The sequence below is a fragment of the Pantherophis guttatus genome, chromosome 5, assembly GCF_059756535.1.
Source record: "Pantherophis guttatus breed Tessera chromosome 5, ASM5975653v1, whole genome shotgun sequence".
Taxonomy (NCBI): Eukaryota; Metazoa; Chordata; class Lepidosauria; order Squamata; family Colubridae; genus Pantherophis; species Pantherophis guttatus.
The window spans coordinates 104,700,860-104,724,795 of NC_142067.1; the positions used below are offsets into that span (position 1 = coordinate 104,700,860).

Below are 23,936 nucleotides of genomic sequence, written 5' to 3' on the forward strand. Positions count from 1 at the left end.
TTGCACCTGGAAGACTGGAACTGGGAGGCATCTCCAGTTGGAACAATATTTGATTGGGCTATGTGATGGACTTGTGGGTGTTGGGCAGGGACTTGAACTTTGGGTGGGGAAAACCTGGAAACTTTCAAATTTGGGTTTTCCCAGATGTGCCAATATGACATCGCTAATAAAATGTAGCTTTGAGGAATTTCAAGCCTCGGAGTTTTCTTTCGTTGGGGGTGTTGGTTGGAACCCTGACAGAAAGTATGCCCCTGTCCTTGGACAATTTGCAGAGACTTCAAATAACACAAAAGGACCATGTTTTCATCCAGCCTCTAATGCCTTCGAAAATTGCACAAGATAGCCCGTGATTTCACAGTTTTCAGAAGCTGCAGAAGCCATGGAAGAGCATTCACCAAAGTAGCTTCAAGAACAAAAGCTTAATGTGACCTGAAGCTGCCTCAGGTAGGCCTTGGGCCTGTTAAGAGAAAGAGAACACACCTGAAAGTACATGGTCTGCGGCAGATTCTGGGGAATCACATGCATGATTGATTCTTATTTTCTTTAAATAAATGAATATGTAAAAAAATGTTTCTTTACTTAGGGTGCATGCGTGTGTGAAACAGACAGACAGACAGACAGACAGACAGACACTCCAGCAGAGTCAAGTTGGCATTTTCTGAATTTTTGACAGACCGAGCCCAAAAGGTTCACTATCACAACTTTATTCAGAACAAATTCACTTCCTTTTCTTGTTTGCTGCAGATTAATATCTCCTTATAAATGATACAAGGGGCATGATCTTTTTGCAGTTCTCAGAAAAGATTTGAAACTCAAACCACATCCTATTGCTATAGCTACCACATAACCTATTACGGCAGAATATTTAAAGGATCTCCAATCTGTGCCATCTAGTTTTCTATAGGTTTTGAGGGGCCCTATTTAGCAGAGAACTTATTCAGTTAAAACACTAATTTGTAATTGTATGAGGAGAAAATATGTGGAATTTGTGTCTCATGCACACCCGTACATATATACACAAACAAAAGAAAATGTTGAAGCATTGTTTGAAGTCTTTGGCTTTCTCTAATCTCGGCAATCAACTTTTGTATCCTGGATCCTTAGTGATCACATGATGTGTTGAACTAGATCATGGGATGATAGGGGCAACATGTCATAGGAATAGGAAGAACAGGCAGATTAATTCAAAGAATCCAGAGAAAGTTTTGGTTCTAATCCCAGCAGACCTCTGTTTATCTGGAGCAAATTAAATGTGGAATTCAAAGAACTGACTTGATGGTTAACTGTCCTTCCTGTGATTGTGGCAAATCTTAGAGAAACTCTGCAAAAATGTGGCCTGTTTAGATCTTCCATTTCTGTCACAGTTTGAATTCTTTTCGCCCAAATCTCACAAGATGAAAAACAGTTGGATAGGTTGAATGCACTCCCTCTATCTTTTCCCACAGAGCACTAGCCACAACAATGTTCTTTTTTTTTCACTTCAGAAAAAACAAAATCCCTCTTAAAAGGAAATATTAATTTCCTTTGCAGAGGCTGGGAAACCTGAGAAAATGGCTGTCAGGATAGCTCTAATGTGCTCCTGACTTGTGTCCTGCCAACATATGAGGTGAGTTAATTCACTGGGAGAAGAAGATTCAGGACGGTTTTGTTTGGTAAATATGGTCATTGACTTCTTTTTCAGTATTTTGGCTGCTGGTGATAGTATGTTCCTTTTATTTAATTGTTTTTCTGAAGTTCTTTATAAAATTATTTCTGCAGACCTTAAGGATTGTCCAAACAATTCTGATGAACCCATCTTAAGCAGGTATCATTTAGAAATAACCTAGGATTCTTCACTTTTTCAATGATCATGTTCTTAATTGGATTGACTTCAGAAAGTTGATTTAGGACTTGAGCATTTTTTTTTCTTTAAACAGAGGGCTATTACCCCATAGCATGTCTCAAAACTATTTTAAAAAGATACCTTTGTTTCAGAACATTTTGATGTGAAATACTGTTTTTTTTCAGCCACAACAAACAGCTTAAAGCTTAGTTACGCTATGGAGCTAATTGTGTAAGGTAGTCAGTAGTCTTGCACAATTTTGATTACTGCGCATCACATCATTAGTTATTTGTGCCATACTGTATATGGTACAGTTAAATCAGGTATGTATTTGTAAAAGGTACAATAATACAATATTTTTAAGGAATAAAACTGCAGACTGGAAAGAACACATTAGAAGAGATTTCTTCTCCTATAAAAAAGAGAAGAGGAAATGGTTCTTGGACAATTATCCCTACAACATTTAAGCAAAATTAACATTTTTCAGTTTCTCTGCAGCAGAAATGTATGATTGATAACTTGATATTACTACTGTAGAGAATAAAATTTTCACCTGGGTGGGAAGTATGGAAGGGAATTGTGTGCTTTATTTTTTATATGTAAAATGTGTACAGGCAGTCCTTGACTTACAACCATTCATTTAGTGACTGTTCAAAGTTACATCAGCACTGAAAAAAGTGATTTATAACTGTTTTTCATACTTAAATCATTGCAGCATCCCCATGTAATCAAAATTTGGGCACTTGATGCATATTTATGATAGTTGCAATGTCCCAGGGTCATGTGATCACCTTCTTTTCCAACCTTCTGACAAGCAAAGTCAATGGGGAGCCAGATTCATTTAATAACCATGTTACTAACTTAACAACTGCAGTGATTTGCTTAACAACTGTGGCAAGAAAGGTCATAAAATGGGACAGAACTTACTTAACAAGGAAAATTTTTCTTGCTTAGCAAGGAAAATTTTGGGCTCAATTGTGGTCTTAAGTTAAGGAATACCTGTATTAAGCTTCACAGAGGCTTAATGTTCCTATTAATTTTATGTTCCACTATCCCCAAATAGGAAAAACATTGACATTTAGATATACAATTAGTGATGGAGCCACACAGAAACTGGGAGCAGTTCATGGACTACAGATTGTTATATGCAAATAAATACAGATTTAACTGCTAGCCAGCTGGGATTAATGACTATTGTACACTTAGTAATTAGTACTACTGTGCTGATTATTAACTTGTCTGTAGATCTGGTTCATTGATCACAGCTGAGCATACTGCTGATGTTTTGCCAATTGCATGTCTATATTTGGTTTTTCTGTTTTTCAGGCCATCTCCTTTCTGACAGGATTCGTCATTAGACTTCCTTCCTTTTTTCATGCGTGATGAAACCATAAGGGACAGTTATAAAATACTGCTTTCAGATACCAGCATTTTGCATTCCTTGATACATTGGGATATCATTTAAATTCTGGAAACCTTTTGGAAAAAGTGTATTTTCTAAAACTAGCTAATAACACCATTTGTTTTTGGAGTAGTACCATAAAATTATATATCAATGGAAAGATAATTTAATCAAGAATGTAATGCAATAACTTTTATGAAGAATTTGCAGTTATAGTATAAAGAAGAAAAATGAAACACATAGAAAAAACAAGATATACAAAAATTATCACCATGTCAGTTAATAGTTGGGTAACCTTTAACATGAATTATGGCCTTACAATGTCTTCCCATGGAGTAAACCAAGTCTTTTAGTTCTGCAGCTGTTGTAATGTGAAACCAAGATTGAATTATTGCTTCTATTAACTGGGTTTTATTGCTGGGTTGCTTCTGTCTAACAAGTTTCTTTAGTCTGCTCCATAGATTTTCAATTGGGTTAAGGTCTGGGCTATTCCCAGACCTTAACCCAAAAAAGTGGTGTTATTAGCCATCAAACCTCAAAAATACACTTTTCCCAAAAGGTTTCCACCATTTTGGCCATTACTGTATTCTACTTCTTTGCTAGCATTATCAAGAAAATGAATAGTAGGCAAATGGCTGAAGCCACTACATTTTATTTACATTTATAAACAGTTACCTATCTTAATGGTAATAACAAAGGGCATTGTCAAGTAATAGAAATACCTAAAAAGAAATCTTGTAATTATATGTTAAATATGTATCCTTTGGCTAGTTTTTATGCTGCTTGTCTGAACTCTGTACCAATGGACATTTCTCCAGTTCTGACAAAAAATTACCAAATAAAATTTATGTTTGAAGTAGTTTTTTTAAAAGGAGCAAGAGTAAAATGCTGATTTCTTGTCCATATACTGTAGATGAGGCAATATGAGCATTGGCTTTATAAAGTTATATCTCACTGTTACTAAGTCTAACTGCCTTAGTTTTTAGGTTTCTTTCTTTTTTAAAACAAAGAATAGGTTGTGATCATTGACATCCAGAAAAATAATAGAATGAAGATAATTTCTAAAAAACTGTTAGATGCTTTATTTTGCTTTATTTTACTTTTTAAATCTATGGGCCTGATAACATACCATTACAGCATTTTTCAGACAGTTTTTGATATGAAAATTTCAACTCTAAGTAGTTCAAATATCCATAAAAGATTAAACATTGCATTAATTTTAAATGATACTTTCTTCAACATAGTATTGGCCTTTTCTAATTGAGAACAGATGTTTAGATACTGGCACCACCCCTGACATTCAATAAGAGGAAAATGCAAGATGTAACAACTGCATTGATTTCTGTTCCTTTGTTTCTTGCTGCAGGGCTACACCTGCAAAGACAACGGTCCCATTTTTGTTGTTGAGCAACCAATTTTAGGTACAATCCACAACTATTTATTACATCAGAATAAAACACTCCCTTCGTGAAACATGCCAGTAAATTTTTACTGTGCCATAAAACATTTTGTCCCAATTATTGCTTTTTCCCTCTGAGCAGTTTAACAGGAAAGTCAGGAAAATTAATGTGTTGTTAAACCAACTACTACTCGTTATCATAGTAATTTGAATTTACGGACAGATCTTAAATATGGTATTAATGATAAATATGCAACCTGTTATACATTTGGTCATCATTTCAGAGATATTTTTTTACCTAAACAGAGAAACAATGACAATAGGGTGGATTTAAAAAATTAGAAAAAAACAGTGGGAGTGGGAGTGACTTCCTGTCATCTTTCCCATTGAGTTTCCTTGTGAGAAACTGGCAGTAAGTACTGGAAATCTTCCTTTCCTTTCCCTGCCCTGCCCTGCCCTACCAGCAGGTAAATGGCTGCTGCCAGGTGGGAGAAGGAGCAAGGGAGTGCAGAAATGGATGGCTCAGTATGAGTGCAGAGGGCCTGGACCATTTCTCTCTTGACTTTGTCCCTGCAAGCTTCCCACAAGCAACAACTTTGGCAAGAAGTGTAGGAGAATTGGCAATCATAACCGTTCCTTCTGCATTCTCCGTGGCTTGTCGGAGGCTGTAAGGAAACATTGAAAATGGGGATTTACATGAATGCAGTTGATCCTGGTAGAATGGCAGCAGTGCTGAGGTGGCAAATAATTCCACAAATTTCAATTCCTCAGGAGTAATGAGTCTCAGGCATTCTGTAAGTTGGTCCATTTGAGCTAACTTGGCCTTTGTTGGCAAAGTTTTGCTCTATATTGCAACATTTGCCCAGGTGAAGGTTACAAAGTATGAAACAGAGTTTTACCAATATACAGATAAAATCACTGTTATGTCAGCAATTGTCTTTCTAGGTTTTCCCACTTTATTGAAATTTTCAATTCATGCATAAATTTGAATTTTGCACCTAACCACTCAGGAACCAATCTATTCTTTTATGAAATACTTGGAACTTTTATAAAACGCTTACTTTTTACATCTTATCTCTCTTAGTCCCAGTAAAAACAAAGCTCTCCATATATATATATTATTGGGTTTACAAGAACAAGGCCACCCAAGAAAGAATAACCTTATTACGAAAGTGAAAAGCACCATATAGAAACATAGAAGATACAAACAGTTCTATGATTAAGACAAACAGGAACAAACTGATGCAAAAGGGACGGGTATTAAAGATTGCAACAAAGAATTCTTGACAGAATATTGCAGAAGATAAACAGTTACCCATCCTACTTCTCCATTTTGTTTGTTACATAATTATAGAAACTAACCAATTACAGTTTTTCTGTTAGATAGATCACTGACCCACTTCCCACTAAATAGGGAAAAAGGTATTTTCTACAATACTATCTTGGTACGGTTTCTTTTGATTGCTTAACATCTGTCTAGATGTTCTTAGCTCTATGTCAGCATGTAGCATATTTATAGATTTGAATACAGCATATGTGTAAAATACATTTCTCATCAGGTGCATTGTTGATAAATAGGATCACCATATTGGGGCTGAGGAAATCAGTAGATGGCAGGAAGGAGAAATGAACAGCTTTTCCCTTTGCTGCTGTCTAGTACAAGTAGCCTTTGACAGATGACAACAATTGAGCCCAAAAGTTCCCTTGCTAAGCAAGACAGTCGTGAATTTTGCCCCATTTTACGACCTTTCTTGCCATAGTAATTAAGCAAATCACTGCTGTTGTTAAGTTAGTAACATGGTTGTTCAGTGAATCTGGCTTCCCCATTGACTTTATTTGTCAGAAGGTCACAAAAGTTGATCACATGACCCCCGGGACACTGCAATCATCATAAATAGGAGTCAGTAGCGAAGTCAGTCTGAATTTTAATCAAATGACACGTTACGCACGGTCACTCATGCCCTCGTCACCTCCCGTCTGGACTATTGTAACGCTCTCTACATGGGGCTCCCCTTGAGGAGCACTCGGAGGCTCCAACTGGCGCAGAGTGCGGCCGCGCGGGTGGTGATGGGAGCGACGTGGCGCTCCCATGTAACGCCTCTCCTGCGCGAGCTGCACTGGCTCCCGGTGGTCTTCCGAGTGCGCTTCAAGGTTTTGGTCATCACCTTTAGAGCGCTCCATGGCTTAGGACCTGGTTATCTACGGGACCGCCTGCTACCACCAATAGCCTCCCACCGACCAGTACGCTCCCATAGAGAGGGGCTCCTCCGGGTGCCGTCGGCCAAACAATGTCGACTGGCGGCCCCCAGGGGGAGAGCCTTCTCTGTGGGGGCACCTACTATCTGGAACGAGCTCCCCCCCGAGATACGGAGGATTCCGGATCTGCGTACCTTCCGTCGCACGCTGAAGACGTTCCTATTCCAGCAAGCCGGCCTGACCTAAACTTCTCCTCTTTTAAATGGGAATTTTAAATTTGGTTTTAAATTATTGGGGTTTTAAATATGGTTCAGCCAAATTTATCTAACTTGTTTTATTTCTATTTTAAATTTTGTATTGATATGTTTTATTTCATGGCTGTTCACCGCCCTGAGTCCTTCGGGAGTAGGGCGGTATACAAATCTAATAAATAAACAAACAAACAAACAAACAAACATGACCATGGGGCTACTGCAGTGATTGTCAGTGTGAAAAAGGATTATAAGTCACTTTTTTCAGCGCCATTGTAACTTTGAACAGTCACTAAATGAACTGTTGTAAGTCAAAGACTACCTGTAGTTATGCAGACTTTGTAGCCCAAGAATAATAGCCCTTTGTTAGGTAATTAGACATTGTTCTCATATTCCTAGATAGGCATCATATTTTCAGTTTCCTGACTATTAACATAGTAAGAATTTGAATTCTTTATTAGCCAAGTGTGATTGGACACACAAGGAATTATTTGTGTGCATTCTTTCTTGGGGAAGAGCAACAGAAATCTACCTGAAACAAATTCTTGCCAGGCATTGGTTTGGCAGAATGGTTATGAAGGTGGAAGGGAGGGGAATGGTGACCATTAAGTTTGATGCAAACAGACTGACCCTGTTTCGACATGCTAGGAATATTAAGAAAACTTTTGTCCTGAGGAAATAGGTTACCTGTATAAGTCTAACCAAAAATCTTTATGAAGGTTAATTTTCTTATTGCTGTGAGTCATCACTGATGGAAGGCACATTCACACACATGCTACATAAGTCTCTATATATATCTTTATAATCTTTTTATACATATCCTCAGGTTGTACATGGAAAAGTAACTTCTCTTTAGAATCTTTCTTGATCTGTAATACGCCTTTGAAACTTTCTCCAGTACTTTGCATAGATTTTAAAAAGTTTATTTGCAGCAGAATAATAGCACCCTGTGATCTTCTGAAAGCATTTTATCTGTACATCCACTTCTCATTTAGCGACTATGTTCCATTCTAGTGATCAAGTCATTAAACGAAATGATCACTAAGTGAACACATGATAGAGAAATCACCTATTGCTGTTGTTTCATTCAGATAAAGTTTTGTTGCACAGCTAAGCCAGTGTTACTGTCACTGGCATGTGTTGTCAGGAGCACAAAATTTGATTGTAAATGCATGCGTTGGTCAGAAAATGAATTTTATTACCTTTTTATTTGTGAATAGCTGCTAACTGAGGTCACTAAATGAGGAGTGGGTGTATTTCCTTCTTGCAAAAGAAAATGTTGATACTTGAAGTTGAAATGTTCTACACTTTTTAAAATAATGTTTGATTTTGTTTATCTCTTATGAGATTGGCCTGATTTCCCTCCCCCCCCACATCTAAATGCTACCACATCTAAATGCTACCACATCTAAATGCTAAACCTTCTAGCCACACACCTTTTCATTGTTAAACTAGAAAGCAGTACTATTCAAATTATTTCATCCATTTACATTTTAACCTTTTTAAAATTATTTTTATCTTTTAATAGACAGAAAGGTGGTAGAGGTTGTAAAATCCTTACATTTCTTGTTTGGGAAAGGATACAAAGTGAAGCACTCACAATGGCAGAAATTGCAAGGCACTGCCTCAAGAGAGTGCCCATTTGTGAAAACCCAGAGGGCTGCTGTGAGAGGAGGTTTGAGACTTTCAGCCTTCCCTCCTAGAGGTTCAGCTGCTTTTGTTACATATGACCTTTAAACTATGTAGGTTATGTATCTTAAAATTATCATGGAATAATCAAACCAAACATAGGATCCAGTGTTCAATAAGTTATTTAAATGCTTGGGGATTGTTTTCTAACAATATAGTAAATTGCCTAAAGCTATCTATATACCTCCTCCTGAGAAACAAAACTGTTTATAATTAAATGATTTTATATGGATTGTTATATAAATAAATGTATTTCATATATAGATATGAAAAAGAAAATGTTAAATATTCCCTTTTGCATATCTGTCACGTGTTATTTTGCCAATCCAAGGTATATTGTTTAGAGTCCAGTTATTTAAACCCATTAAACTGGTTGCTTTTCTCCTGAGAACTTGGGTAATAGGATCCCAAAATAGAGGTACACTGACATGAGAGAAAGATAAAAAAAAGTAATATTTGGAAAACCCCAAATATTATTAAATCAAGTATCTGTGGTAATGATATGTTGCATAAGCCATCCTCCGCTTCACTCCTGAAAAATCAAGTGGCTACTTCTTTTTAAAAAAATGTACAATTGGATTTTTCTCTCTTCTTTCTTTGCCTGTCTTGCTGTGATGATTCTTGCTATTTCCAGCATTTTTGAAATCAAGATTCTGGAGGCATGTTCAAAATGAAAGGGCTTGTGTTAACCTTTTTCCATTTAAAGTTGCTGAAAGGGGCGCTAGTTGTGTGTCTGCAGCATCCCGGGAGCTTTCATCGGGAGCAGTTCTGGCAGCACTTGATTCTGAAATGCTTCCTTGACGCCTCAGTATTTTCATTATTGTCCTTTTGTATCCTCTGCAAGCAAAGAAATAGATGAAAGGATCCATGCAGCAATTTAAGTTCATCAGGAACACAGTATAATGGAGCGTCTTTTGAAAGATCTTCTGATTGCTGCAGGGAATATTTCCTTGCACGAGCTTCTTAATCATGTATATAATAATGGCAAGATGATAGGGAGTAAGGCAGATTACAAATACAACGATGATGAAGATAATTATATTAATTGCCTTTTTGTTTGTTCCTGATTTTTCTGCTAATGGGTTTTGCTTTGCATTTTGACAGAGTTTGTAACTGATTTTTGAATAACAGATTATTGTAATTCCAAGGGGAACTACATATCCAAGTAAACAGGCACCTAGAAGCATCAGAGGGAGTTGTTTAATTTTTTCAAAGTTTGGATATTCCATGCACGTGGTCCTTTTTTCTTCTTCATGTGACATGGGTAGTGTAAGCAGTGGGAGAGTTTGGGCAAGTACAAGACACCACACAAAGCAAAAAATATATGTGGCACTTTTAACTGTTCTGAACTTGGTTTTTAAAGGATGAACCACAGCTACAAATCTATCGATGCTCAAGCATGTCATAAAATTCACAGCTGCATAAATGTTGATATAAAAGAAAAGGGCTGTAATTTTACAGAGTACCTCTCCAAACGGCCAGTGAAAACCCAGGGCATAGTATGCTATTCTGGTAGGTAAAGCTGTTGTAAAAAGAATGTCTGACACAACAAGATTTGTTGAGTAAATAGTGGTTGAATTGATTTTTTTCCTATTTTTTACAATCACAGCGAGAGCAAGTCCATTTCCAAGTACGCCAATTATGAAAATAACACTGTAGAAAGTAGGCAATAAAATTCTTGCTGAATCTTCATGTTCATATAAATCACAAGTTTCGATTTGAGTTTGATTTGTTACAGAAGATGGAGAGATTGTTGCCATGGTTAATATGACTCAGAGTTCAGAAGGCCTAGAAAACGTGACAGAAGAAACAGAAAAATGTTAAGGTGAATTCATATGTTCCTTTTTTTTAAATAGCTAGCTAAGCATTTTAGAAGTCCAGAAATTAGATAGTATGAAATTGTCTGTTCATTTCAAAAACAAAATAAAATTCCATCTTGTTAATATGCAAATGATTTTTTGATTGAACCCTAGTAGGTAATCATACGTAATTTTTAAAAAAGATGATAGCAATAGTTTTGAACAGGGGTGTCAAACTGGCGGCCCGCAGTCCAGATGTGTCACACGCACCTCCTCAGCTCCGCGGAGGGGGAAAGTGTTGCGAAATGTCACGTGATGGAAATGTGACACCGTGAGTTTGACACCCATGGTTTAGAAGCTGAAAACAGCTGGGCCATAGTTTCTTAAGTATTAACACATGTGCTCTATTAGGTTCAGCTTAATAAAGGTATAAAGTTATGAATGGAAAAATATGCTTTCTGGAAGTGAAATATCACAGATATCCCCTAAAAAAGTCATCTAAAATCAGTTTGGAAATGTATGTCACCTACATTGAATTAAATAAAGGGAGAAATAATAGGGAGAAAATGATTGGTGATTAAAAACATTAGGGCAGTAATAAAAACACTATTACATATTGAAATTCTATTTTGTGCTGTCACAAAAATTATGTGGTATTTTGATTTTTTGTTTGCGTTAGTGTTAACTTTTCTCCATTGACAGGATTTCAATATTAGAAATATTTTACACGCTTAAGAAATTGATTATGTGTGTCCAAATTAAAAGCCTCTGCTCTTTATAATATTTATCAAAAGATATCCTCTTTCTATTATAAAAACTAATTGAGGCGGCTTACAATTTTAAAGCACAACAATAAATAAATCTAAAACTAAAAATATCTTCAAAAATAAGTTACATTGGATTAGTAGACTGACCAACAGCACCCAATGAGTTTTCGGTCTTTTCACTTCCAGGTTTTCATGAAGTTTTTTTATTTTGTTCTATCTAGTGTACAGTTAGCAAACCAAGTTGCTTAACAGTATTACACCATTCTTAACAGAATAATTAATGTAAGCAGGATATTAGTCCACTTTGTACTGAGTTTACTTTTGAACTTACCCATCATAGTTATGTATTCTGGAATAAAGAACAAGGCTGTTGAAATGAGTGGGCTTGCAGGACTTGTATTTTATTACAACATATTTTTAAATTAAATATTAGTTTAGGAAAAAGTGAAAAATAAGGAAAACAGATAGAGAAAAGTAAGAAAGGGGATATATTGCCATAGCTATTCTAATTTGGGACATTGGATGCTCTTAATGTAAAACATGTTTCAAGTATGATATAGGACTAGACTGAGTCCGAGGGAGAGGTCAAATGCATCATAAGTCATCAGTCCCTGCGCGCTCACAAGAGGGCTAAGCCCAGCCCACTTTGAATGCCTTCTTATTCCCATGCATTTCCCTTGGCCGTTGGTACATCAGATTTTTGTAGGGAGCTTAAGCTTGCAATAGATCTTTATGCTCTTTTGAACTGCCTGAATCTCCTGATTTCCTTGGCATTTGACATATGCTGCTTTCTCCAAATTTTACTTAGAGTTAATTCTAATATATGGGATTTTAGTAGTTGTAATATTAGAATTAATGTTGTTGCATAACAGTAACATGTCAGCTCAGTCTGTTAGCTAACATAGAGCCTTGGTGGCACAGCAGACTAAAGTGCTGTTAAGTAGCATCAGCTGCCTGCAATTACTGCAAGTTCAAATCTCACCAGACTCAAGGTTGACTCAGTCTTCCATCCTTTCGAGGTAGGTAAAATGAGGACCCGGATTGTGGGGGCAATAAGCTGACTTTGTATAAAAAAGAACACCACTTTGGGGGGGGCGAAAGCCCTACTAAGCAGGTATATACAAAAGTATGAAGGCTATTGCTTAACGCATTGTAAGCCGCCCTGAGTCTCTGGAAAAAGGGGGCATATAAATCAAACCAATAAATAAATAAATAAATAAACTGCCCACCCAAAAATCATAAAGGCAAACAGGAGCCAGAGTGGCAGGGAGCCTCTGTGCTTTCCTATCTATAGCCTTCTTTTGCTTGTTGCTCTTCTTTTCAGTTTTTCAGCATAAAATTTTTATATCAATTTTTCATACACTGCAATTCCCTTAAAGCCAGTTACTTTTTATTTGGTATTCGGACATTTTTATTTTACGTTTATGGCTTTTAATTATTCTTGCCTTGTTGTATTTTACCCAAGCTCAAAATGTTAATAAATCAGTTTTATTTAAATTTCAGAAGCAGATCATTCTATTTGCTTTTATATGGAAATGATTGATGAGAAGAACATGCATCTTGTTTTAAATCTTTGGCCTGTATTACACTTGTGTTTTTAATATTAATAGCTATGGAATAAGAGCCCTGGTGGAGCAGTGATTAGACTGTACTGCAGGCTCATTCATGGCTCACTCCAGGAGTTCGATTCTGAACGGCTCAAGGTTGACTCAACCTTCTAACCTTCCGAGGTCGGTAAAATGAGGATTGTTGGGGGCAATATGCTGACTGTTAACTGCTTAGGAGAGGCCTGGTAAAACACTATGAAGTGGTATAGAAGTCTAAGTGCTATTGCTATTGCTATGGGATACACTTCTATAACCTAAATGTTAATTAAACTCTTAAACTGATACTTAGCTCTCAAAACTTGAGCCTCATGATTTTTTTTATAGTAGTAAGAATTTCTTGAAAGATAGATTTGTAGTTTTGTCAGAATAAAATTCCATGAAACTATACCATATGCATTGAAATTCAATTCTATAAACGAAAACTGTTATTTTGGAAATGATAAATGTTAACTTAAATGTAAAATATATGTGATATAGTGCATTTTAACTGTTTTAATTAAAATTAAAAAAAAACATCAGAAAAATAGAAAAAAAAGGAGAGGAAAATATATTTTATATAGAGGAAGTCAGTAAGACCTTCATTAGTCCTTGATCATGCATAATAAGAATGATTAAACTTTCCATTATACTGTCAGAAAACAAATTAGGCAGAAGTATTTATATGTAATTGATCCAAGATGGTAACCCTGGGGTTGCACTGCATTTTCAGCATTGTATTTGCAGCATCTTTTGCTGGAAATATCAGTTGGGTAAAGGCATAGCTCTTAATATAAATTCCAAATGCTTGGTATACAGTTCAAGAGTATATTTCAATCTCTAAGCCATATTGTAAACAACATATTATCTATCGGTCTTATGGATATTAAACTAAAATGGGTAACATTGGGAGAAGCTTGTATCATAAGTGAATGTGTTCCCTCAACCACTCTGCACTTTCAGCATATTGAGTTTGACCGCTAACTTTTTGAAAACATTCTCTGAGGTGTCTAATAAATCTGAAAGTTGTTTTTTAAAATTGTTATAACATCACAAGAAACATATTTTGTATTCTTTTAAACCCCTACCTATTGAATTTGTTTCCACTTGTTATTCCAGAGTTGTTGCTCGTATCTACCTTAACTCTATTCATTAATTTTTCACAATTAAAGAAAGTGTAGTTGATACTATGCAAAAGATTTACATACTAACATTGACAATAATTTTGGAGTTTATATGTTGCTGGTGCATCTGGACCAAATTGTGAAATCAAGATAGACTTTAAGCATACTCCAGGGGCAATTTTCAGCACTCTAATCTGCTCTGACAGGAGAGTTGGATGAATTAAATACTTGTTTAGCAATAACCTGATCCAAAGATTGCCTGCTTTTTCATGACTTTTTCCCCAAAAGAATATTTACAATTTTCAAACTGGAGTTATCCTAAAAGAGAAATTAGTTAGGTAAATAAATGTCACCAATATGCTTCATCCCAGCATGTTCCCAAAAAAGTGGAATCAGCCACCCATAAACTACTGCCTTTTTAATATCTTTCAAGTACTTTTGGTTCAATTAACTATCCAGAGAGATACTACAGGAATTCAGTTAGTCCAGCATATAATGAGACCAAGACCAATTAAATGGGAGTAGACAGCACCTTGTTCAAGGAGACATATTTCTGGGCAGAACTTTCACTGTATACAATATTCTAGAGAAAGCAAGATGACTTTTCCAAATGTTTAATGCCATATAAACATGAAATATCATAAAACATTTTAATGGAGGAGGACTGAACTATATGACATTTTAAGCACTGAAAGGGAATTCCAAAAGTTGCCTTTTATTTTAATAATGTTTATCTTAGAGCAAAGCCAAAATAACATAACACAAATTGTCTCTGTGACTATTTGCTGTGTCATATGATGAATTTTTTTTAATAGTTGGATGTAGTTAATCCTTATATTTTTGCTATTAAAATAAAATAAAATAAAATAAAATAAAATAAAATAAAATAAAAGCTAATTATAATCCCAGAATAAAAGTCTGCTGCTCATTTGTTTGCTTTGATGAACTACTGATGCTTGATAAATATTAATACTTTACAATAATTAATCAATGGAAAAAACAATATCAGCTATACTTACGTTTTGCTACTTCATTAAGTCCTCTGCTGTGTTCTTTGTGGCGGTACATTTCATATGCAACTGTTTCCCGTTTTGTATATTGTTCTTAAGACTGATTAGGTCACACTCCCCCTTTATAGAGATGAGGGCATTTCCTCTCTCTCTAAACCTGAAGTAACTAGTTGTAAAAAAATTCAGGTTAACACATCCCAGATAAAATAGTAGCCTTTGTAGACATAAGAAATGCAGAGAGAAGGAGCAGAATAAAGAACAGTTTCGCAAAATAAGGTGAAAGTATATAATGTTCAGTGTGTGTTGCTGCTGTTGCAAGCATTGTGAGCTTTTCTCTGATGTGAGAGAGATTTTTTCCCAGTCCCAATCTTACAGTGGTAGTATCTTTTGAAAACTAAAGATCAAACTTAGGTGTAATTGGGACATTTGTGCGTTTCGTTTTAATATACCCTGTCCATTCGCATTTCAAATTTCGCATTTCAGCTGACAGTTTTTCTTGAGATTTTTCTCACTTCCTGCTCATTGTTGGGGGGGGGGAGTGTTGAGTGTCCCTTCCTATGGACCAGTTGTATTTTTAAACTAAACTCTGCATTTCCCATTTGTATGGAATTATATATGAATGACACATATTTCTAGGCTATATTACCAAAGGCTATTGATGGAAAAAATGTTATGTTAATGCAGAATAGTTAATTGTATAGTTGGGCAAAGATAAGACACAAAGTCAGTTCAGGAGAGACCAAAAGAAGTATGCTGCAACGAGAATGAAAATACCTAAAATGCAGCCACTGCAATATAGTCTAGTTTCCAGGAAAGACAATGGTAAGTCACTTCTATAGTTTTGGGGGTGGGGAGGAAACCACCTCTATAGAAATGGAATTGATGGCATCCATGAAACCAGCAGAAGTTATAAGCTCAATTTGTTTCTTTGCTGTATTCTGTAATATGGAAAGGGGAAGATACGTGAATAGTTTTAGCTTTATCATTCAGTAAGTTTAGTTTAGTTTTTTTTAGTTTTATTAAATTTGTATACCGCCCTACTCCCGAAGGACTCAGGGCGCTGAACAGGCACAAGATAAAATACAGAAATACAAAAGTTAAGAACAATTTAAAACCAAATTAAATAATATTGGCCCACAACAATTAAAATCCCAATAAATTTAAAACAAATTAAAATTTAAAATTTAAAATTTAAAAGAAAGGGGAGAAAAATTAGGCCAGGCCGGCTTGCTGGAATAAGAGGGTCTTAAGAGCACGGCGGAAGGTGCGCAGATCCGGGATCCTCCGTATCTCCGGGGGGAGCTTGTTCCAGATAGTAGGTGCCCCCACAGAGAAGGCCCTCCCCCTGGGGGCCGCCAGTTGACACTGCTTGGCTGATGGCACCCGGAGGAGACCCTCTCTATGAGAGCGTACCGGCCAGTGGGAGGCTATTTGTGGTAGTAGGTGGTCCCGTAAATAATCAGGTCCTAAGCCATGGAGCGCTTTAAAGGTGTCACCAAAACCTTGAAGCGCACACGGAAGACCACCGGGAGCCAATGCAGTTCGCGCAGGAGAGGTGTTACACGGGAGCGCCATGTTGCTCCCGTAACCACCCGCGCGGCCGCACTCTGCGCCAGTTGGAGCCTCCGCGTGCTCCTCAAGGAGAGCCCCATGTAGAGAGCATTACAATAGTCCAAGTATTTTGTTCAATGAAATTTGAGATTTTGTGAGACAAGGACAATAATTCTTTTCTATTGAACTGTTACATCAAGTTTCACTTGTGGCCTTGGATACGAAATAAAGAAATAAATGATATTGTGTTTTTGTGTTTTTGTCAAGGCTTATTCAGATCAAATCAGATCAAATCAAATATTTATTATGGGCACAGGCCAGAATACGTCAGAGTTCCAAATAACACTCCCAACAAAAGAAAACTCAGAGGTTTGAGTTTGAGTTTTCTCAAAGTTACATTTCATTAGAGATGTCATATTGGCACATCTGGGGAAACCCGAATCGGAAAACTTCCAGGTTTTCCCCACCCAAACGAAAGTTCAAGTCCCTGCCCAATACCCACATGTCCATCACATGGTCCAATCCAAGCACCGTCCCAACTGGAGCTGCCTCCCAGTTCCAGCCGTCCAGGTGCAAGGCCAGATGACCTTGACTGTCTGAGAAAGGAATGTTGTTATTACTATATATCACCCTGGTTCCATACAATCCCCCCTCCCTGTTTCCCACAGTAGGAAGTGTGGCAGGCATGAAGATCCAATGAAAAAGATGGCTTCCAGGCCTGACACAAGGTTTAGAATACTGAATTTCAGTGAGACTCCCCAGCAGTGCACTTCAGTTAAACAATGAGGATAGAAAAGCATTATACATATTGTGAAACATAAAAAATAACTCTTAAATAACAGTTTCCAATATGATGGGTTTGTATATTTTTTTGGAAGTACAATGGTATGTATATAATTAGGCATATTGGGCAAAGATTTGTCTACATATTTTTATCAGCAGTGTGGTACTCTTGGCAACACAATAACTACCAGAGCCCTCAACAACTTGATATTAATTAATATTTTTTAAATTTAGGAAATTGAACTTTTTAATGTTCCAATTTCCTGCATGTCCCTGACTCTGACAAAATCCCAGAACATTTTTCAGATGAAAAGGACCAGCTAGAGTTTTGTTGCTCGCTAGCCACCAGGCACTAAAAGAAAAGAAATCTAATTAATCTGGAAAAATGTATGAGTAGTCTTGTTTTCCGGGTATATATAACTGAGTCAAAGAAAGAGGTGGTGTGATATATGAACTGCTACATTTATTAACAAGTTTGAGGGGTTAGTTTTAACCCATAAGCGGTTTAGGGTTGGTGGAACTAAACCTTTGTCAGTGAGTTGTGTTATGCAAATATGGATAAGAGGGTTAAATCTAATGTTGACAGATAAAATCATAGATTGACTCACAAAAAGAGGATTGCTGTACCAACACTGTTTCTTTTCCATATTACTTTTCATTCTCCCACTGCCCCATGGATTGGGAAATAAGGGCAGAAGGTTAGGAAAATAGTAAGCCACCTCTTCTCTATTGGCAGGCCACTGTGTTGTTGTTTTCTAAATGGTCCATGAAAACCAACAATGGTGGGAAGTGACAGATTTTAATTGCTTCTGTTTGACCAATGTCATGTACTAGGTCCCCTCCAGGATCCTTCCCCCTAGTGGAGGAAGAGAAATGTTACCTCATTCCTGATTGGCTAAGCCGTTTGACAGCTAGTATAAAAGAGCTGTCAAACAAACTCAATTGCTCTTGTTGTGACTGTTGCTGGAATATTAGCATCTTAGAATAAATGTTACCTATTAGCTCGCGTCTCACCTCAGTCATTGCAAACCCCTTCCAGGATTGAATTTAACACTGGCGATGAAGGTGGGATCGCCAATCTGAGGTAACAGACAAAATAGAGCTGAGTTACTAAGAGCTGTCACTGGGCGAACATTCTGTCAGAAGCCACGAGAAGTTGCACGGCAACAGTCACACAGAGCGAATGAGTCCCCAATTAATTGGCGGGAATGGTGTCCTCACAGAATTTCCCTCCATTCAACCTTACTACCAAATCGTGGGAAGCTTACGTGGCGAGATTTGACTGTTTCCTCATTGCCAACGTCTACACAAATCTGTCAAGCAATTGTAAACTAGCATATTTCCTGAGTTTCTGCAGTACAGAAATGTTTGATACTGCCATGACGCTAATGGCTCCCAAATCAATCCATTCGGGGATGTGGGATGAATTCATGAATAAGCCGAGGAAGCATTATGCCCCTGTGCCCCCTAGAATAGCTTGCCGCCAGCACTTCTACCACTGAGATCAGGCCTCGGGGGAGTCTATTAATCAATATGTGGCAGCTCTGAGGAGAGCAGCGCGACACTGCGAGTTCGTCAATCTAGACGACTATCTCCTTGACAGACTGGTGAGCGGCACACGAGATGAACACCTCAAACGGAGATTAATAGCCAACCATGAACTCACATTCCAAATGGCATTAGATGAGGTGTGTGCCGCAGAACTAGCCACACTGTCATTAGCTGAGCTGCCTCGGGGACATAGCCTGCCAATACTGAAGGAGATGGCCATTTCAGTGAGACCGAATTTTTTGATTTGGACAATGATTTGGACGTCAATCGTCTTAAAGAGACGAAGAAGTACAATTGGGCCGGTTACACCAAGCCTGCTAAAACTGGTTATCTGAGTTGCGGAGGGAATCACCCGAGAACCTCCTGCAAATTCAAGGGTGCTATTTGCCACTGCTGCGGCCACTGGGGTCATATTGCTAGAGTGTGCTGGTCAGCGCAGCCCCAAAGTATGCCTCAATCTCAACAAAATTCAGAGAAGTAGAAACCATATGGTTCCAGCTCCCTCGGTTAAGTATGTTATGTAGACACTTCTACTAATTTCTCTAAGCTCTAAATAAGTTCACATTTTCCCAGCCATTACACCAGGGTATGGGCTCAAGTCAGATGAACAAGTATGCAGACATAGCTCCAATCAAAGATTTCCCACAAGACCAGTTTGACAATAGAAATATTCCTATAGAGCAGACCTAAACAACCAATGGCCCACAGGATGCATATGGCAGCCCAGAGGTTGTCAACCTTGTGAGATAGTCCACTTCCAGAAGTCGTAGCCCTAATGTTATTACAGATGACATTAACAGAATCTTGCAAGTCTGAAACTACACCTCTCCCCCAAGAAACTGGGGAGGCCTCCTTTGAGATGTTTGCCATGCCCCTGTTCTATCTGGGGACTCAGATATCACTTATCTGACTAATGTCTAATCTACGGATCTTCTCTTGTCTTCCAAGGTCATCCCACCTACTATTACACCACTAAAAACTAACCAATCAATCCACTGCCATCAAACATCTGGTAGGAAGGATCTGCTAATTCTTTGCAGTTTCTTCCACCACAAAAGATATGCTGCCAAATACTTTCAGGTCTAATGGATACTGCTAGCAGCTGTTGCTGCACTGGTAGTCTCCAAACAATTGATCAGCACAGCAACTATTCCTCTGTGACCCACAATTATTTTTGAGATATAAACCTGGCCTTTCCCCATGTATGAGTTTTGTTGGCCTGTGGTAGAGTGATCTCTCAGGAAGAGAATGGTCAGCTACAAAAGATCAGGAAATGTAAGTCTGCGGATATGTGACAAGAAGTGTGACAAATAAGAAGAACTGGCTTCCCCGGGTTTCTTTTCCTCATTTTTGGTAGCAGCTTCTCCAGCTTCTTACAATGAAGATGCCAGGAATCATAGATCAACAAAAGACATTAGCCTTTTGTGATGCTGGGGAATGTATTAATGAGAAAGATCTAAGAAATCTGTTTTTATATTTGCTGCACATTTTTGTTTGTGTGAAGCAAGAGGGAAAGAGATAAAAAGGTTATTTTGATGTTAAAGTAGAATAAGAATGCTGTGGTGTTAAAAAGGCTATCAGAATCAACAATCAGTCAGTGGAACTTTCCCCTCATTAAGATGAAGGGTTGGGGAAAACTTCCTTTTTTAATCTTGTTGAATATACTTGACATTTAAAACTTATGAAATATCTGAAACTATCTATTATGCAGAAACAAAAATAAATTAAAATTATTGTCTTAATTCAACACAGTACAGAGAAGAGGAAAAGATAGGGTTTAAAGGCTTTCTAATGTACTGTAGTAGCAAATCATTGTTAGTTCACATATCAAACTAAGCCTTAATATATAACTTAGCAGTACTTCCATAATACGCTAACCAAATTGCTTGGGTTTATGCAACCTACTGAACCAAAGCTTGACCCAAATTGGTTAAATATGAAAGCATCAGGCTAGAGGGAGATTGAAGCCAACATATGTACAAGGATGTGGTAGGGCTGGGATACCATGAGATGTGATATTAGCATTACTGACTCACTGGGTGAGTCACCCAGTGTTATTGTACATAAGATGGATGGCCATATAAGTATTTTAAATAAATAGACAGAATACATTGAGAAATAAACTAATAAGCCAAGCATATTTAAAGCAAATGTGTTGTGCAGATTCAAGTCAATATCTCAGTCAATACGTGCCATAATGTTACATTATATCATATGTCTGTAATAAATTTACTGTTCTTCACAGTAATTCATTAATATTTTGATGACACTTCTTATTAAGGATAGTTTTACCTTCACTCTAAAGATGTACTTATTCTTGGTTTTTTTTAAAAAAAAAAAGCATGGCAAAAGTTGATTTCTTAATTTAATATAATTAATTTTAGTTTGTTGAATTATGCATGTCTGAATTGTAGCTTTCTGCATCTGTTTGAGAGGATATTTTAGTATTCTGTCAACACAATCACAGTATTTGTAGGAACAGAAATGTCCTTGAAAATAGCTGGCAAAAAATACTTATTTAAAGAAGCATTTGTGGATTATGTTTGAGTTCAGATGGATGCTGAGATTTTTGAGACGCAATTGCCTTCAACTTGAATTTGAAATATTGAATAATTAAAAGAAAATACCATTTGCACTGATTTTCATTGATTTCTTGCAATATTTACTTGTGTGTCAAAGTAGCAGCTCAATATAAATTATCATTTGTGGAGTCACTGGTGGTCTCTGACTTTGGTACTTTGGTTGTTGCTTGCAGACATTTTGTTATCCAACTAGGTAACATCATCAGTGCATCCCAAGGACTCCACAGTTCAAGCCTAAACTACCATGTTTCCCCGAAAATAAGACCCTGTCTTATATTTTTTTGAACCCTGAAATAAGCGCTTGGCCTTATGACCATGTGCTCAAAAGCCCAATTGGGCTTATTATCAGGAGATGTCTTATTTTGGGGGAAACAGGGTATCTATTGTATATTCTCTTCTCTTAAAACTATCGTTTGTATACAGTATTCAAATGTATATTTCTTCTCCTGCTTTTATAAAACTGAATACTTTCTAGACTATTTATATGTATAAATCACTCCTAATATTTGTCAAGAGTGATCAAGAAGAATAGATCTTGCAGAAGATAAGACAGAGATGTTATTCCTACCAAGTGATTGAGTATCAAATGAAGGAAGAAGGAACTCATTTTCTAGACTTTACTCATTGAGGAAAGCATTTACTGTAATTATGGCTTATTGGATGGTTTAAGTAAGAAGCAGACAAAGAGCCCTCTTATTCTGAGTGCATTTAATTTTAAATTAAAAACTAATTTAAACAAAAAAAATGTGATATTAAAATATGTAAACCTGGATACAGTATTTAATACTTTAAAATGTACTAAGATGCATTTGATTAATCAAAATAATTAAGGAAGAGAATTAATATTTTCTGTAAGAATTATGTTGATATTCCATTTTTGCATATATTTTGTCTCAACAGCTTGGGGCCTGTATTTGCTCTTTTTGTTCCATTTTATACCTCCATTCCAAGAGTGCAAGTGACACAAATTCTAGGACAATTTTCCATCACAAACAAGACGCTGGTTTATATATTGGGTTTGCAGGTTTGTATGTGTTAATTTGTTTTGCCTTGATTTAGCAGTTCTGCACTTTCCATTTGCACCTGCTATTTTCTAGAAACTTCTGGAACAATAATATTTGTCCTAAAAATTCCAAAACTATTTTTTAACAATGCACTAAACACTGTAGCATAAATCTGTAGATGTGCAGTAAATTGATAGCAATAGCAATAGGAGCTTAGTGATCATATTCAATACATACATATATTGTCTGTGAGTGAAAGGTAAACTTTAATACATCCCATAGCTTTACCCCACTTTTAATTGCTAGCAATGGGGAAACCAACCTTCAGTGTGCTTTTAATATTTTATTTTGTGATAGATTTTGGTTAGACTTTTTGTTGGACTTTGGTTCAAAATTTCTTGTAGAACTCTAACTTCCATCCTAACCTAGTGAATTCATTTGTTTATTATTTATTCCCTTATTGATAATGTGTTATCTACACTTCTATTTTTTAAAAACATACCTGAGGGAATATTTTATGTTGGGGGCATGCCTGGTTTGGTAAATACTAGGATCTTAATCTTCTGTTTCTTCCATTTTTAAATAATTATATAACACTTAGGTAATCAGTTTGACAGATAGCTACTTTTTTTTTTTTTTAATTTGATTTATATGCCGCCCTTCTCCGAAGACTCAGGGTGGCTTACAATGTGCTCAGCAATAGCCTTCCTCCTTTTGTATATTTATACAAAGTCAGCTTATTGCCCCCACAAACTGGGTCCTCATTTCACCTACCTTAGAAAGGATGGAAGGCTGAGTCAATCTTGAGCCTTGGCGAGATTCGAACCCTGCAATAATTGCAGGCAGCTGGTCTTAATAAGCTTAATAATAGGGTGCCTTAAACCCCTGTACTACCAAGGCTCTTCAATAATAAAACTATGGCTTTTCATTGGTAACCAAGCTTTCCGCTCAGGCTATTAATATGGTTTTAGTCTGGATGATACTTTTACACTTCCCTAAATATTCAGACCAGATAAAGAATACGTTTGTAACTCCTGTTACTTTGATTAAGCATTTCCATCTTACAGCAAAGACAGAGCAACTCTTGACATTTTTCTAGATATTATCATAGCTTCACTTTCTTTGCTTTGCTCTCCAATCTTATCATAACAAGCTGATAGGTGCCGTTAAATAATCGCTCTTTCATTCTGCAGGCAATTGAGATCATGCTAAATTATTATCTCTCTTGCAGAATAATTAAATATCTGATATATGATAAATTTTCAGATTGCTGAATTTTTTTGATAAAACAATGTTCAAACTTATAAAATATTATTAACCCTATGTTATGCATTTCAAGTTTTTTTTTTTTTTAAAGGAAGATGTACACAATATAGCTTGGATTTTGAGGGTAGAGTGCAAAGTGATAAACAACCCTTCCTAA

At 36.7% G+C, this 23,936-nt stretch overlaps 2 protein-coding genes and 1 long non-coding RNA gene across 4 annotated transcripts in view; 2 read left to right on the forward strand and 1 right to left on the reverse strand.

Moving 5' to 3' along the window:
* Positions 1-23,936, forward strand: part of UBAC2 (UBA domain containing 2) — an 88,100-nt gene that overhangs the window by 32,057 nt on the left and 32,107 nt on the right. For both annotated transcript variants that reach the window (XM_034418436.3, XM_034418446.3), the window contains exon 5: positions 22,410-22,533. In XM_034418436.3, the coding sequence (XP_034274327.1) occupies positions 22,410-22,533 (124 nt within the window). The remainder of the gene's footprint in view (positions 1-22,409; positions 22,534-23,936) is intronic.
* On the forward strand, positions 1,550-10,688 carry LOC148113546 (uncharacterized). Its single transcript, XR_015728282.1, has 2 exons — positions 1,550-1,606; positions 10,498-10,688. It is a non-coding gene; the product is annotated as an uncharacterized LOC148113546 (long non-coding RNA).
* GPR183 (G protein-coupled receptor 183) lies at positions 7,847-15,125 on the reverse strand. Its single transcript, XM_034418407.3, has 2 exons — positions 15,052-15,125; positions 7,847-10,547 (listed from the first exon to the last, which is right to left on the reverse strand). The coding sequence occupies exon 2, from the start codon at positions 10,517-10,519 to the stop codon at positions 9,425-9,427; it is 1,095 nt and encodes a 364-aa protein (XP_034274298.1). The 5' UTR covers positions 10,520-10,547; positions 15,052-15,125; the 3' UTR covers positions 7,847-9,424.